Source organism: Podarcis pityusensis (assembly GCF_964106645.2).
Source record: "Podarcis pityusensis genome assembly, chromosome: 16".
Lineage (NCBI taxonomy): Eukaryota > Metazoa > Chordata > Lepidosauria > Squamata > Lacertidae > Podarcis > Podarcis pityusensis.
The window spans coordinates 3296718-3313514 of record NC_138041.1 but is presented as its reverse complement, the minus strand read 5'-3'; the positions used below and the strand labels follow the sequence as shown (position 1 = coordinate 3313514).

At 44.3% G+C, this 16797-nt stretch overlaps 2 protein-coding genes across 3 annotated transcripts in view; one reads left to right on the top strand and one right to left on the bottom strand.

The window, feature by feature from the left end:
• The window catches only part of LOC308465790 (methanethiol oxidase-like), a 55313-nt gene extending 50854 nt beyond the window's left edge, over window positions 1-4459 (bottom strand). The window contains 2 exon segments of the mRNA XM_080986027.1: window positions 3633-3844; window positions 4438-4459. Of these exon segments, the coding sequence (XP_080842153.1) occupies window positions 3633-3844; window positions 4438-4444 (219 nt within the window). The 5' untranslated portion in view covers window positions 4445-4459.
• Window positions 4460-5884: 1425 nt separating this feature from the next.
• POGZ (pogo transposable element derived with ZNF domain) overlaps window positions 5885-16797 on the top strand; it is a 37552-nt gene continuing 26639 nt past the window's right edge. The window contains exon 1 of one of the 2 annotated variants that reach the window (XM_080985983.1): window positions 5885-6059. The gene's annotated coding sequence lies outside the window, so the exon portion shown is untranslated. Of the gene's footprint in view, window positions 6060-7079; window positions 7571-16797 lie in introns of those variants that run through there. The other variant, XM_080985984.1, reaches the window with a different exon arrangement.

Below are 16797 nucleotides of genomic sequence, written 5' to 3'. Positions count from 1 at the left end.
CCTGGGTGATGGGAATCCAAAAACACCTGGAGGGACACAAATTACCGTATTGGCCTGAATATAAGCCTCACTTTCCCCCCAAATTCCGACCGTGAAAAGTTAAAGTGTGGCTTATATTCACGACATTACAGTATGCAGCCAGGAGTGTGGGGCAAACAGTGCCAGGAGTGCGCAAAGCGGTGCCCGCCCCATGCGTAGTCCCCCATCCTCTCCCCCAAGGCCGGGAAGGGAGAGAGCGAGGAAGGAAGGGGAAAGGCCGCTGCCAACGCAGTGTAACTCCTCCTCCCACCCAGTATGCAGCCAGGAGCAGCGAGGAATAGAGTGGCTTATATTTGGGTATTTTTTCTTTTTTTCTCCCCCCCCTCCAGTTTTAAAGGTGCGGCTTATATTCAGGTGCGGCTTATATTCGGGCCAATATGGTAGCTACCCCTGCTCCAGAAGTTTGCACTCCTGTTACTATGAGTGTGGGTACACCATAACATTTTATTGTAGATCCCACACATTTGCTCCATTTGCAAGCTCAGCTGATCGAGGGCTGACAGTCACCCCAAAATAAGGCATGGTATGTTGTTTGCTGTAACCCACCCTGAGACCTCATGGTGAAAAATGGGGAAGAAATTCAATCAATCAATCAATCAATCAATCAAAGTGTCAGTCAGTCAGTCAGTTCCAGAGATCTTTCACTTTCAGCAGACATTGCATCATCAATGATGAGCAGGCAGCAGCACTAACTAAATACATTTATATTTCATGATGGCTGCAGTAATTTCATATGGCTGCAGTTTACAATTAGACAGCTTAAGGCTGTTACCTTCCCAACTAGAAGCTAGTAGATCCATATGTTGAATAGGTAAATTGACTTTACTGGCCTCAGTCCAGTATATCTGAAGGAGCGTCTCCACCCCCATTGTTCTACACTGAGGTCCAGCGCCGAGGGCCTTCTGGCGGTTCCCTCACTGTGAGAAGCCAAGTTACAGGGAACCAGGCAGAGGGCCTTCTTCGTGGTGGCACTCGCCCTGTGGAACTCCCTCCCACCAGATGTCAAAGAGATAAACAACTACCTGACTTTTAGAAGACATCTGAAGGCAGCCCTGTTTAGGGAAGCTTTTAATGTTTGATGCATTACTGTATTTTAATATTTTGTTGGAAGCTGCCCAGAGTGGCTGGGTAAGCCCAGCCAGATGGGCGGGGTATAAATAATAAATTATTATTAGTAGTATTACTTTCAGTAAAGTGTATTTTATAGCTGAGACCACACTCCCCACTGATTTCAGACAGAGACAAACACAACTAACTGTGCTCTCTCTAGACCAGTCTAGACCAGGAGGTGGCGAACCTGTGTCCTTCCAGATGTTGCTGAACTACAACTCACATCACCCTTGACTGTTGGCCATGCTTTTTGGGGCTGATGGGAGTTGGGAGTCCAATAATATATGGAGGACAATGTTAGCCAACCCAGGTCTATACTATGGTCTACTGTTTCATTTTAGATTTTAGTTATATGTTACTTTAACGTACTGTGAGGCATTTCCTCCCCCAGGAGCTTCAGTTGGGCCCCTTTCCTATGACTTCTAAATGTGTGTTTGTTTGTTTTTTAATCCACCAAGCTGTTAATTGATTTTATTGCTGGCACCCTATTCAATTATATCTTATGTTGTTGTTGTTATGTGTTTAGCCAATCATTTTAAGAATTTTATTGTAAGATGCATCAAGAGGGCTTCTCCTAAAAGTCAGGGCAAATAATAATAATAATAATAATAATAATATATTATTACTCCGCCCATCTGGCTGGGCTTCCCCAGCCACTCTGGGCGGCTTCCAACAAAACACTAAAATACAGTAATGCATCAAACATTAAAAGTTTCCCTAAACAGGGCTGCCTTCAGATGTCTTCTAAATAAAAGGTGAAAGATTTATACGATCTGAAGAGAAACCAGAGTATATATGTCAGATGTCTTCTAAATAAATATAAATATTACTACATCATCACCCTCATTATTATCACAACCAATAGCATGAAGAAAGTCTGCCAGGCCTGCCTGTTGAGCTCACTGCTTTATGGAAGTGAGTCATGGGCAAAGCACATTAACCCCGCCGTATGGGAATCCCTTGCAGGTGATCGCAGTGCCTGGAGACAGACAGACAGGTTGTGTAGCTGCAGCTGTGACCAGAGGAGGAATGAGCACTGGGAGGAGGGCAGAGAGAAGAAACGCCATGGGGCATCTGCAGCTGCACAAATGGGCCCCTTCATCTGCCCTGTCGGCAATGAAACATCTCTCTCCCGCATTGGTCTCTACGGCCACAGCAGGCGCTGCAACTCTCCAACAGTTTGACTTGCTTCCAAAGGTGCACTTTTGCATTGTCTCCCGAGACAGACAGTTATCAGAAACAATATTACTTTCATAAATATTGTTATCTCACCAGAAGCATTCAGGAACAAAGGTTGTTGTTGTTGTTGTTAAACTAAATAAATCTGTTACCCACTATAGGATATATAAATTTGGGGAATCATTTCAACAGTCAAAGCCTTCAGCTACGGGTAGCTTATTTTAATTAATTAAAGAAATTTAAAATTAATTAGCTAAAAAGGTTTTTAAATTCTCTGCCCCCCAGATGTCCTGTTACTGAAGGACAATTTGCAACTTAAGCCAATAAATAAATATAAATTAATTGTAAAATTCTGTTTGATATTACAGTGGTGCCTCGCAAGACGAAAAGAATCCGTTCCGCGAGTCTCTTTGTCTTGCGGGTTTTTTCGTCTTGCGAAGCAAGCCCATTAGAGGTTTAGCGGCTTAGCGCTACAGTATTAGTGGCTTAGCCGGCTTAAAGATCAGCTGATAAGCGGCTTAAAGATCAGCTGATAAGCGGCTTAACGATCAGCTGATAAGCGGCTTAGCATCAGCTGTTAAGCGGCTTAAAGATCAGCTGATAAGCGGCTTAGCATCAGCTGTTAAGCGGGTTAAAGATCAGCTGATAAGCGGCTTAGCCATCAGCTGATAAGCGGTTTAGCGGCTTGGGAAAAAGGGGGGGGGAAAGGAAAAAAACCCCGCAGGAACTCGCAAGACATTTTCGTCTTGCGAAGCAAGCACATAGGAAATTCGTTTTGCGAAGCACCTCCAAAACGGAAAACCCTTTTGTCTAGCGGGTTTTCCGTCTTGCGAGGCATTCGTCTTGCGGGGCACCACTGTATTTGCTTCGGTGCGTTGTTAACAATGATTTTAATTGAAGCACATTACAGGATACTGTTTTCTCTGAATTATTTTTTAGTGGCCTGTCAGGCAAAATGTTTTTAAAATAAATTTATTATGTGTGTATCAGGAGGACATATTTTGCATAACTAGCACAATGCTATCATTTTGATGGATGTGGTATGTGAGACGTCTTGTGCGACACCATCTATTAAGAATCAAGACTGCCCCTTCATCTGAATTCATTTTGAATTCTGTTGGTGACAGGAGGTTGGAAACTGGCTTTTGAACTAGTATGTTTTGAAGGAACCAATATTCACCTGTTCTGATGAATACTTATTGCCTCTCCTAAAGCTCCCAGTAACTTCTTGCCATTTTCATAAAGGGCTACACATACTGCAATCAATATGATAATGTTATAATCTGGCTGCCAGCTGGCGTTACCTTTGGCTGCAGTTCAGGTCTTGGCAATGCAACATCTTTATCAAAACGAGTTGTGATTCTGATCCATCTAGTTTGAGGGGAAACCAAAGCAGCACTTCCAGATAAAGCGTAACCTCTGCTTGAAATATGCTGGGAAGTTGTTGCTTTTAAATAAAACTTTGGGTATCCACCGGAATTTGCTGACTTGTTGACTTTGTGGCATTGCCCACTCGCTGTGGAAACATAATAAAACACCTTTAAAGTACCCAGAGCTACAGAAATTTGTTGGCCCTTCGTTCATAATTTCCAACTAGCAGAATCTGTTGTGGCAAAGCAGCCCAAGTAATATTGCACTAGGGGACCATTAAGTCGTTATGAGACACGGGTGTTAAGCCAGCACACTTTGCCACCTACATATCCAGCTGTAATTAACTACTAGCTAAAGACCTTCAGTGTTAAAACGCTTAGTGAAGTAGGACGGAGCCTCTGGGCACTTGCTCAACGTATATAACAGGAACAACTGTGTTCAGTGTCTTGTCAACAAGACAGTGGAAATTATAGGTATTAATTCAGAGGAAGAATCCCAGGAGCCACAAACTATTTACAAAGGGATGTTCCTCATCTTGATTTCTACCATCAAGTCCTATCATTAAGCACAGTGACCCCAGTTCTAAGAAGACAGATTCTGGAAAAAGTCAGCCAATTGTCAACTACAGTATTTCACTTATTATATATATTCTTACTGCAGCCAGTGGCAGAACTTGGGAGTCTCAAATTTCTGCCGCACCCTGCACAATGCCAAAATTCAGTGCCCCCCGCCTCTCACCTTCCATTCTACCTCATAGTTGAGGTGCCCCCAACGCTCCATGCCCAGGGCAACCGAACCCATGGTGCTCCCCTAAGTCCACCTCTGTAGTAGCCAAGGCTGCCATTTTGATTTTCTGCCAAAGTCACTGGGAAGTCTTAGACCTCAGTCCATTTTGATGGCTTTAAAAGTTTGAGTCAATCCCAACGATGAAGTAAACTAATGACTGATAACTTTTTTAATCCTCCAAAACCCCACATAATCCTTCATTATAGTCAAGGTTTATGTAGACATCAATTTTTTTGGCTTGATGTGACGGAGCATGTTTCTCCTCCCTGATCACATTGTATCAAATGCTGTTCTCTTTGAGAGAGATGCTATTAGTGTCTTCTTTTTGACTTTAAGAACTTGTCTCCACCAGGCCATTTGGATATTTAACTTATTTATTTTTTTCGGGGTGGGGTGCGTGTGGGCTGTTCAACACATGCTTTGTTTGGACCTGGTTTCAACCAGAATGATGATTTTATTGTGATCTATCTACAGTTTTTTTTAGGCAATCCTGTTTTGAAAAGTTATGGATGTGAGCTGTCTTATAAGTTCTTTGAGTGCAAATGCATTATTGGAACGTTACTAAATAATTATTAAATAAGTTACTAACTAATTAAATGTCCCAATAGACAACTGATCATCTAGCGGGGAAAAGTAAGACTGCCCACATAATGGGTTGAAATCCATGGAGACTTCGGTGTGGTTGAGTAATCTCAAATGCTTCTAAAAAAATTATATGTATATCTGTATGTATGCATAATTTAAATAACCAGTCTTCAAAATCCCAGTGGCGGGATTATTTCTGATGACTCGCTTCTTTTCAACACTTCTTTCTTTGATGGAATGGTGTGGCCTTCCATGCTTCTACTTGAGCGCCAACGAGTTCCCAACAGCGGAGCCAAACCAAACCTCCAGAACGTTTGCATCTGTTGGAAAAGAGAGGGGAAATTGGAAATAAAAATTAGTAACATATTTTAGCGTAAATGCATCAATAGCTGAATATTTGTCGTGATGCGCTAACACCACAATGTCTGCTTCCATGGGGAATGGCCAACCTTGATCCCCTTGTTCCCCCACCACCTGTTGTTCCCTTTCTAGCTTGAAAATACCTTAAAAAAAGGACACCCCCCAAACCCTGGAAGGAACCAGAGGGGAGGGAGGGGGGAAATCACCCAAAATAATTTATGCCTCAGACAAACTTCACCAGGTTGGGTTAGGGTGTGCCAGCCTGCCAGTGACGTCACTCCCCCAGCCAATCCGCCGTCCGCTTGGCGGGACGGAGGAAATGACGTCACCGTATCCCTCCGCCAGCCAGGACCCCTTTTTGTGTGTGTGTGTTGTTCCTTCAGTATCAACCCGCAACCATATTTTTTTATTTTTTTTTTCAACGGGGAAAAAAAAATAAACCGGAGATTTGAGGGAGGGAGGGGTGTGCGCAGAAGCTCATGCTAGGCCGCTCTTCTCCTCCGAGGAGGGGTGTGTGTGTCCCTTTAAGAGTGTGGACGCGCCAAGCCTCCGAGGCTTTGAGGAGGGAGACGGGAGGCGCAGCAGCGGCGGCGGCGGCGGCGGCAGCCGCGGCGGCCAGAGCCTGGAAGGTGAGTTGCCGCCATTCCGTTATGTAGGGGAGAGGCGGACGCGACGGAAGGCACGACCCGCTGGCGGGAGGGGGGAGGGGGGGAGGGGAAGCAGCGGCGCGAGAGGGAAGGAGAGAATGTGTGTGAGGGGAGCGCGCGTGCGCCATGGCGTCGGCGGCGCGCGGGCGCCAGCCAACGGAACGCAGGTGGCGGTTGGAGACCGTTGGAAACCGGTTCGAACCGCCCGGCTCTCTTTTTCACCCCCTCATTCGTCTCTTTTCCCCCCTTCCTTTTTTTATATATATATATATTTTACCTCAGCCGCGTAGGGGGGGGGGCGGCAGCGAGGGAGAAAGTGCGCGCGCGCCGTACACAAAGCGAGACGTTCCGTGGGGGGGAGGGGTCGCGGGGGGGGGGAAGGCGAAAGCCGGCGATTGGAGGGAGGTGGGGAGAGGGCGGGGCCTCGCTCTTGGAGGGGGAGAAAGGGGGCGGGGCTTCGCTCTTTTCCCGCCCGCTTGGCGGCGGCTTACCTCGCTTGAGGGGCGCCTTGTTACTTTTTCCCTCCTTGGCTGTGAGGGGAAGGCGCGGAGTGATCCCGGACTATTTCGTCCGGAGGGGCGGGACGAGAAAGAGAGGAAAAAAAACGGAGTGAGGTGGCCGCGGCTCCCTCCGCCCACTCCCAATCTTCTTTTTCGCCCCTCAAACAGAACCCGTTTCTTCCTCCCTCCTAACCCCCCCCCCCAAAAATCTCGTTTGAGGTACTAAGTAAAAGCATAAATACACGCTAAAATCAGAATAAACCTATGGACTCCATGTATCTACACCCCATCCACACACACACATATAGTACAAATTTATTAATATATTAATCTAATGCACCCATCCTTCCCAAGCTGCAACTCAGTTGCTGGGTGGGCGGCCATGTTGGGCAAAGGGATTCTTTTTCTTTCCCCCCCCACCCAAAGCATGAGGTGTTGTGCTTTCTAAGGTGGTTTTTAAATTCATATTGGGAGGAATAATGATATTTCGTTGGGGTCCTCTTTGAGTGGGAAGTAGCTGGTTTTGAATTTCCCTCACTTTGAGGGTGGGGGGGGGGAAGAGTAAGGGAGATGCTCCGCTTCAGAAATCGCTTCCCTCCCCAAAACATACATAATTATAATAGAATATAAGAATATGTTCGCTTGGGGGGGGGCTTTTAATATTCTGACAACCCCCTCCATTCCCCCCCCATCAGAATTAAGAAAGGAAGCTTCATCCCTTGACCTGACTTTGTTGTCATGTCAACCACCTCGAGGCGACACAGCTCCTTTTATTCTGCATTAAATAGAATTCCGCATTTGCCGTTGCCGATGGGAGTTCTGTGAGAGTTGCAGGGGGGGAACCCACCCTTTCCATACTAATTCACACCGAGGGCTGTTTTTGTTCACTGCCAAAGTCTTCTTGTGCAGGGAGTTTGCGGCCATGTGACAGTCGCGGCCGGGGCTTCCCCCTTTCCCTGTGCTTACGATCAGCTGTTGGGCTAGGAGCTACAGGTGAGGTTCCCATTAATTTTTCTTCTGTGCATTATAACATAATGATCGTCCTTGCAACGTAGGTAGGAAAGCCACCGTTTCCCGACTTTGCATCTGTGCAGCAAGGAGGCTGGTGGGTTGACACCTTTATGGCTTTAGGGATATGTCACATTTGTATACAGTGGCCTGGTTTAATAAATGGCATGAGCACGGGAGATTAGGATATCAGTGGCTACAAGGCATGATGGCTGTGTTCTCCACTGTCAGAAGCAGGATACCATATGCTGGGAAGTGGGAAGAGTGCTGTTGTTTAATTTCATTGTACACAGGTTGTACAATGACAATAAAGGTACAGTGGACGCTCGGTTTGCAAACGTGATCCGTGCGGGATGCACGTTCGCAACCCGCAGCGGCGTGTCTGCGCATGCACGGGTTGCGATTTAGCGCTTCTGCACATGCGCGACCGCCGAAACCCAGAAGTAACCCGTTCCGGTACTTCCGGGTTTTGGCGGGTGCATAACCCAAAAAAACGCAATCTGAAGAGGCTGTAACCCCAGGTATGAGTGTATTATTACTGTGCCCAGGTCCAGCGTGTGGGCTTTCCAGAGGCCTTTGGTTGACCCCTGTATGAATAGCATGCTGGGCTAGACAGGCCTTTGCAGGGCCCTTACGCGCTTAAACTATGGTTTATTAAACCATGGCTTAGCGTTGCATGCAAAGGCCAGCTGCTTAACTGTGGTTTGTTTACTGCCCAACAGGCAGTGATCTGAAACCCTGGTTTGTTGTTGGCTTGCAAAACTTGGTTTGCTTTAACCACGTCTTGGGTATTATGTGTTAATTCTCTGTGAACTGCCCCTAAGATCTTTTGATGAAAGACAGTATATAAATTTAATAAATAATAATAATAATGGTTTGTTTGGCCACCCCATCCTCAGATGCTCAGTAACCCACAAAGGCACTAGGCAAAAGCAGCTGGGAAACAAACCAAACACTGGAGAAAAGCCATGGCTTCTTTGATTGTCTGTGGGACAACTCATCGCTTGTTAAACTGTGGCTTAAACCAAGTTAAGTGTGAACCGGGCCATTATCTTCATGTGCTTATATAACAAGACAGTAAGTTGGCCCGTTTTTCTTAACTCCAAATTACAGGTGGGCATTGAGACAGACATATTTGTTGCTGTTAGGGCATCCTGTGAATTCATGGCAGATGGTATAAACTTACAGATCACAGTGCAAATTGGCACCTGTATACATGGTGGCAAATTCTGTGAAGGGATTGTCTGTCTGTCGTGTAGGGATTTTGTAAGGTGTCAAACAGTTGAAAAGGTGATACCTTTTAACTTGATTATGATGTGTAAACCCCTACTGTGGAAAGGTGACGAATGTCCCCAGATTTGATATACTAGAAGGCTTCTAAGAGTTTTCCTTTTGAAGTAAATCCTACTGTATTCAGTGGGATTTGTTCCCTAATAAGTGAGTTCAGGAGTCTTAGAAACACAGGATTTGGGCATCCTTTGTTAGTTACAAGGTCTGGAAAAAAAATTCAAGCAGTCTACCCAGGTCTATAAGAAAAATAAATAGTTTGGTGACAAATTTAGGATAATAGTTTGCATAAATTTAGGGCACACTCTCTCAGTGCCCCTCCCTTTATGTGCCTAGAACAAAATACTGTAGTCCTTTAAGAAAGGTGTTTTTATTTTATTGCCATATATCACTGTTTCTCTAGCACTTGTTCCTGTTGTAATATCAGACACCAGCATGAGCACCATAATGGATTAAATTATCTACATGTTCAGCGGAGTTTTCAATGTCAACGCTGTATTTTTTAAAAAAAACAAACAAAGCACTCTGTGCATAGGAAACTCATTGAGATGAGTGTTAATGTACTTGCTGCTATCTGCAGCTCAAACTGCTACTGAGGTTGTAGATTCATGGGCTCTTTCAAAAGTTGGCAATCCTACTTCCATGAGGAAGAAGGACACCCTCTTCTTCAAAGTAGGATGGTATTGTCTAGGTAGGACTCTGCCACATTGTTTAACAATAACAACAACAAATGAATGAATGAATGAATAAATAAATAAATAAACTGTTGAATTGGTTGGTTGGTTCTAATATACCATGCTCTGAACTGTCACTTAAATTAGTCAGCATTTAATTTTGACACATTTTTAATATACCATTTCCCAATGTGCTTAGGAAAGTGTGCACAGAGTTTACCTACTTAGTGTCCACAACAACCCTGTAAAGAGATAAAGACTGAGAGTAACCCAACATCACCCAGTGAATTTCTTCACTAAGCTGGGATTTGAACATCCTTTGAAGGGTGACCAACCATTCACTTTCTTCAGTTTTATCTATCTATCTATCTTATCTATCCATTCTGTCTGAAAACACGAGCAGTAAGTCCAGTTTATCTTCCTTAATCTATGCTAAATATTTTTTAAAAAATAATATTTATTACTTTTTGAAAAATTTAAACACTAAAAAGACAATACAATACATTACAATACAATACATTAAAAAAAAATATAAATCAAACAATTTCATTATCCCATCTTTCATTCACTTATTTCCACGACCTCCTCACACCTCCCTTTTTGTATTCCACTTCTGTTAATTATTTCAGCAATTCCTTTCCATCTTCCTCTGTTTTCTATCCTATAATTATCTTAACTCATTCTAACCTTATTTTTTCCTTTAATACTCTATTAATCTATTTATACTTAATTCCTTATAACGCTTCTACTAAAGCCATGTAACTTCATTCCAACATTTTTCTAACATTCATTAATTTTACAGTATTTCTGTAAATAATCTTTAAATTTTCTCCAGTCTTCTTCCACCGACTCTTCTCCCTGGTCTCGGATTCTGCCAGTCATTTCCGCCAGTTCCATATAGTCCATCAACTTCATCTGCCATTCTTCCCGGGTGGGTAAATCTTGTGTCTTCCAATATTTTGCGATGAGTATCCTTGCTGCTGTTGTTGCATACATAAAGAAAGTTCTATCCTTCTTTGACACCAATTGGCCTACCATGCCCAGGAGAAAGGCCTCTGGTTTCTTCAGGAAGGTATATTTGAATACCTTTTTCATTTCATTATAAATCATCTCCCAGAATGTCTTAATCCTTGGGCATGTCCACCAAAGGTGGAAGAATGTGCCTTCAGTCTCATTACATTTCCAACATTTATTATCGGGCAAATGGTAAATTTTTGCAAGCTTGACTGGTGTCATGTACCACCTATAAATCATTTTCATTAATCTATGCTAAATACACCCCGTATCTTCAGACTTTCCTCAGACTGTCTCCCTATTTTCCAACTTCTTTGGGTTGCCCAAGAGATGCTTCACTGGTCCAAAATAGACCAGTTCCATTGCTTCCAGAATCTTGGCTGTGATATTTCATTGATGCAACATTCTTCTGTATCATAGCAACCTATTGTTGGTTTATCTCATGTCCATTTTGTCGTACTGTAATTCCTGAATCTTCCTTTCGAAGTGCGAGTAGCTAGTGAGTTTTGCCCCATCATGAAGTTAACGTATTCAATAACCTCCTGTGTAACACTTACACTTAACTTCTACTTCCATTCAATTGCATCTTGATTTCTCCTTCGTTTCAGGTCATTTTGAATTTTTCCTCAGAAATGGTTGCACGTCCTCCTACTTTTGTCTCATTTTCATAAGCATATATGTCAGGGGCGCGGAACCTCAAGCACAGGAGGTGAAAGTGGCCCCCCAGTCCTCTCTCTCTGGCCCTCATAACCCTTCTTGAGAGTATACACCCTGCTTCCCAGGCAACCCCCCTCAGTAGCCCTGCTTTACGCCCCCAGTGCTTTTGCCTGGCTGGAATGTGTTGTTGAAGTCTGATAATGCCTCTTGCTGGTCTAGATAGGATACAGAATGGTGTGTGAGTGTGTGCAGAAACTAACTTACCGTATATAGGTGAAATTGGTATTAGTTGCTCCTCTCATTTTACCCTCTGGCCCTGCCCACTGCAGACATGTCACCTTCAAAAGCTTGCCTGAAAGTGAATGCGGGGCTCAAGCTGAAAAAGTCTCTATCCCTGTTGTTGTTGTTTAGTCGTTTAGTCGTGTCCGACTAAACCAGAGCACGCCAGGCACTTCTGTCTTCCACTGCCTCCCGCATTTTGGTCAAACTCATGCTGGTAGCTTCGAGAACACTATCCAACCATCTCGTCCTCTGTCGTCCCCTTCTCCTTGTGCCCTCCATCTTTCCCAACATCAGGGTCTCTTCCAGGGAGTTGTCTTTGTCCATGGAGTTTTCTTGGCAGGGATACTGGAGTGGCTTGCCGGTTCCTCCTCCAGGTGGATCACGTTTGGTCAAAACTTTCCACTATGACCTGTTCATCTTGGGTGCCCTGCTCGGCATAGTTCATAGCTTCTCTGAGTTATTCAAGCCCCTTCACCACGGCAAGGCAGTGATCCATGAAGGGGTTATCTATCCCTAGTTTATGTAATTAATGTGGATTTTGAATAGTGCGTGACCCTAGGTCTGACCTCTGCAGAATCCTCTGACTGAATTTCTCTGTAAACATGCATGTAATTGAACAATGTGTAGTATCTTGTCAGTTCCTTCAAGACTAACCTTTGTGTGTGTGTTTTAGACCAGTTCTGCTGTCTGTCAGGTGACTGTGTCTTCTACCCACCTCTTCCCAGGAGTTCTCCCAGGTGCCATGCTTCTTGTTGAATCAGAATCTCCTGCTAGGAAAATGGACCTTTTGAGTTGGAAAGCTGTAGACTCTTTGGCCTGAAAAATGCGTCACAAGAAATTGGATCTAGGGCTGGTTTGTTGCATTCCAGAATCATCCAGCCTCAATCCCTCTGGCCAGTATGACATTATTAACATACCCTTTTAAAAAATAATAATAATGTGTTGATGAAAATGTGAGGGGAGGAACTGCAGCTCAGTGGTAGAGCAACTGCTTTGCATGCAGGAGATACTGGGTCCAATCCCCAGCATCTCCACCTAGGGCTGTGAAGAACTCCTGCCTAAAATCTTGGGAGAACTGCTTCCAGTCAGTGCAGATAATACTGTCTGACTCAGTATGGCAGCTTCCTATGCCCCTGTTCAAATCAGCCGATCATTCAGAATCATGAGGACTGGAATCTTGCTTTAGTTTTGAGGCAAGGACCACAGCTCTGTTTTAGAGCACATAGTTTGCATGTAAAAGGTCCCGGGTTCAACTCCATGCACTTCCATGAGAGCCACTGCCAGTCAGTGTGGACAGTACTGAGCTAGTTGAATCAAGGATCTGATTCAATATAAGGCAGCTTTCTGTGCCATGTTGTTGCTGTTGTTTAGTCGTTTAGTCGTGTCCGCCTCTTTGTGACCCCCTGGACCAGAGCACGCCAGGCACTTCTGTCTTCCACTGCCTCCCGCAGTTTGGTTAAACTCATGTTAGTAGCTTCGAGAACACTGTCCCACCATTTCGTCCTCTGCCGTCCCCTTCTCCTTGTGCCCGCCATCTTTCCCAACATCAGGGTCTTTTCCAGGGAGTCTTCTCTTCTCATGAGGTGGCCAAAGTCTTGGAGCCTCAGCTTCAGGATCTGTCCTTCCAGTGAGCACTCAGGGCTGATTTCTTTAAGAATGGATAGGTTTGATCTTCTTGCAGTCCATGGGACTCTCAAGAGTCTCTTCCAGAACCATAATTCAAAAGCATCAATTCTTTGGCGATCAGCCTTCTTTATGGTCCAGCTTTCACTTCCATACATCACTACTGGGAAAACCATGTACACCTTCAATATTCCAAGTTGCTGCTGGAGTAAGGGGGGAAATCTTACATGTTCCTAGGTGCCATTTGTAATTGTTGGAACCACACCCTGGGACCTGCTGGTGAAGAGTAGGCAATAAATTTAACCATCAGTTAATTGATTTTGGGAGCACTATAACCAAATTTGTCAGTGATGGGCAGCCTGGAAATTCCACACACACACACACTGGCCAATCCCAGGACAATACCTTCCTTTCTTCTTTTTCTGCTAAAAATAAGCTCCCCATTTAACCACCCCATAGCTTCAAACAGCTGAGTCCTGTGGCGTCTTAAAAGACTGTCACTTCAGAGGACCACAGGCCACGTGGTCAGATTTGGAAAAGTGGTCTCTAGCCCAAGAAACCTTATAGCATGAGAAACGTGATAATCTTTCAGGTGCCACTGGATCCTTGGTTTTTTATTCTTACAAAATGTGGTCAGCCCTCTGGAATTGTAAGCCTAATTCTGTTTCAGGGGTGGATAACCTGTGGCTCTCCAGATGTTACTGAAGTACAGTTCCCACTGTCTCTGATTATTGGCCATGATGGTTAGGGCTGATGGAAGTTTGAGCCAGACAACATCTGGAGGGGCCAAAGTTTTCCCAGCCCTGGTCTAATTAATTGTTGGATTTCAACTAGTGGGCTAGAATGCACAACTGTGACATCACTATCTTTCTTTTCTTCTTGGAATTTTTTTTAAGAGAAGGGGAAATATTGAGAAAAGCGCAGGAAGTAGAGAGAAAAGCAGGGGGAAAGCAATAATAATAATAATAATAAGTGTGTGCAGGGTTTCTTTTATGAAGTGGATTGGTCCTATGTTGTGTGTTAGGGTTAAAGATCTGAAAGGTTTGGTGACTGCTGTAATGCAGGAATGCAGGTGTCTCTCCGCCCTCCAGATATCTCTAGACTCAAGTTCCCATCCTCCCTGACCATTGGCTGGCCGTGCTAGGTGGGGACTGATGGAGTCCAACAACTCAGCTTTATCCACCTTTGCTGTAAACAAATTCCTTCTATCCACTGTTCTCAGTCTGCCTTGAAGCATCTAGGGTTTTTACACACTTTGTATCTTTTACATACTGCTTTTCTGTCAAAGTATCCACAGCCGTTAACTCTGTGGTTATGGCCGTGGTACCCCTTGATAACAACCGTCAGTAAACAAGCCACTCACTGTGTTTCACCCAGGCATAATACGTTTTCATCATCCTGACTTTTAATATGCTAAAAGCAGATTGGCACTATGTGCTCCTGGTTGGAAGAGGAAGACCAGTTTCCTAGACAGACTGGCTGGCTGCTCCTGAGTTGCTTTTTATTGGAGCACGGTCCCTGTGCATCCTCCCCCCATTCTTCTGTTACTGTTGATCAAGTGTGTATCCTTGCCAACCTGCGTGGGTGTTGTGAGGTCTTGGTTAAATACTGACTGTTGAGTGCACTGGGTTTCTGAGAGAGGTGACACCGTAGCAATCTCTGGGTATTTACTTGCTGGTAGCATTGTCAATGTGCACGATGCTTTATGATGTACAAGAGGTCCAGTGTGAAATTTAATGTGGGAGATAGTGTTGGCTCCAGGTTTCAGAGAAGCTCCTCCCTTCAGCGAATCTACCTCCTCTCCACCATCATCACCATCTCCCTCTCTTCCTCTTCATGGCAACAGAGCTGCTTGCTTGACAAGCAGAGAACGAACAAGATACCTGAGAGTGTCATTTCTGATCCACTTTCTCACCACTAACACTTTCTGGACCAGAGTGAAGAGGCTGATAAACAAGCAAGGAGGTTGCAATGGTGGAGAGGAGGAGGAGCAGGTCTTGCAGGCAGGTGCTGTTGCTATTCACACACACACACACACACACACACACACACACACTCCACCAGTGTGGGCCCCCAGTAAATTTCCAACCACTGGAGACAACCGTGTTGGAAGAGGCAACAGAAGGAGGAGAAGAGTCACTACAGGAAGAATATGCATTTCTTTCTAGATAAAAGGCGAGGTGCCTGTCCCAAGTGGACTTACATTTTAAAATTAGTCAAAGGGAAGTGTGTGTGAGTGTGGTAGCAAGGAGCGGAATAATATGTGTTTATTCCAGTTGCAATCATTACAATGTAATTTTACACAGGCTTTTTAAATAGCCACACATCTGATCGCCCATGGTGAAGGAGATTCACCTCCATGTGAACCTTGCTTTTTTAAAAAAAGTTCAGGACCAAATCAATAACCTAAATATGAGTATGATGGTTTTAACCTCTCGTTTTCCTCAGCAATTTTTCAGCCATTCTTTTTCTGGGGGGCGGGGGCGCGGAGCGTTGTAACACTTGGGGACTTTTCTTAGATTACGTGGGCATATTAACTCTGTTCATCTTGTATGACTTGCTAACTGGCGCACAGGGTTTGATGCTGCTGGTTGGAAAATAAAATGGGAATGCAGTTAATGAGCTTCACCTAATAGTGTTGATGTGAAAGGAACAAGGGAGCATCAGTTAGCATTAGATGCTTCAGGGATACACCGCCCCCAACACACACACACACACACACACACACACACACACACACCCCTGACAGTTGTAAGGTGAACTGAGTCAGCCTGTATGTCCTTCCTCATTCAGGGCCATAGCGCCTGCCTATATTAGCAGAGTGGGATTAAGAACACATTAAGAGTCTGCTGGATCAGGCCAGTAGCCCATTTAGTCCAGGATCCCGTTCTCACAGTAGCCAACCAGATGCCTGTGGGAAACCTGCAACAGGGATCTGAGTTCAAGAACCCTCTCCCCTCTGTTGTTTTCTAGCAACTGGTATTTGGAAGCGTTGCTGTCTCCAGCTGTTGAGGCAAAGCATAGCCACCATGGCTAGTATCCACTGATGGCCTACTCAATGGATTTGTCCAGTCCACTTTGATCAACACTCCATGGCCTCCCTCCTTCAAGGGGTATAGATTAGCAGAAACCTCACCAATGTTCTATGCTCTGTTTTGAACTATAACTTCCATCACCCACAGCCATCCAGATCTGGAGGTTTTCAGATTGGTGAAGGCTTGGTTGGTGGGTACATCCATCATATCATTTGTATGTGGGTTATAATATTGTAATTATAATATTGAGTATGAGTGCTTTATGTATGAGTGGTTGGTTGAGGTAGTGAAGGTGTGTGGTGGTTGCATGGAAGGTGAGTGGACCAAGTGAGTGGGTGTAATGACAATGTGTTTTAGCTGGTTGAAATATTACGTTGTGCTGCCTTGTAGTTCTCCCCTATTTCATTTACGTGAGTATTGTGTTTATGTATGGATATTGTTTATATATTTGTTTTACAAATCACTTGATGGAAGATTTTATTGTACTTACTTACTGTGCTCATATCTATCCATTGTAAATTGCTTTGAGATCTCAGACAACAACCAGTCTGTATATGTAAATAATAAACACTGTTTTCATTTTTCATGGCACTCAGTTTGAAAATAATGGAATGGTTCCTTTCCTTGTTGTAAGAAAATT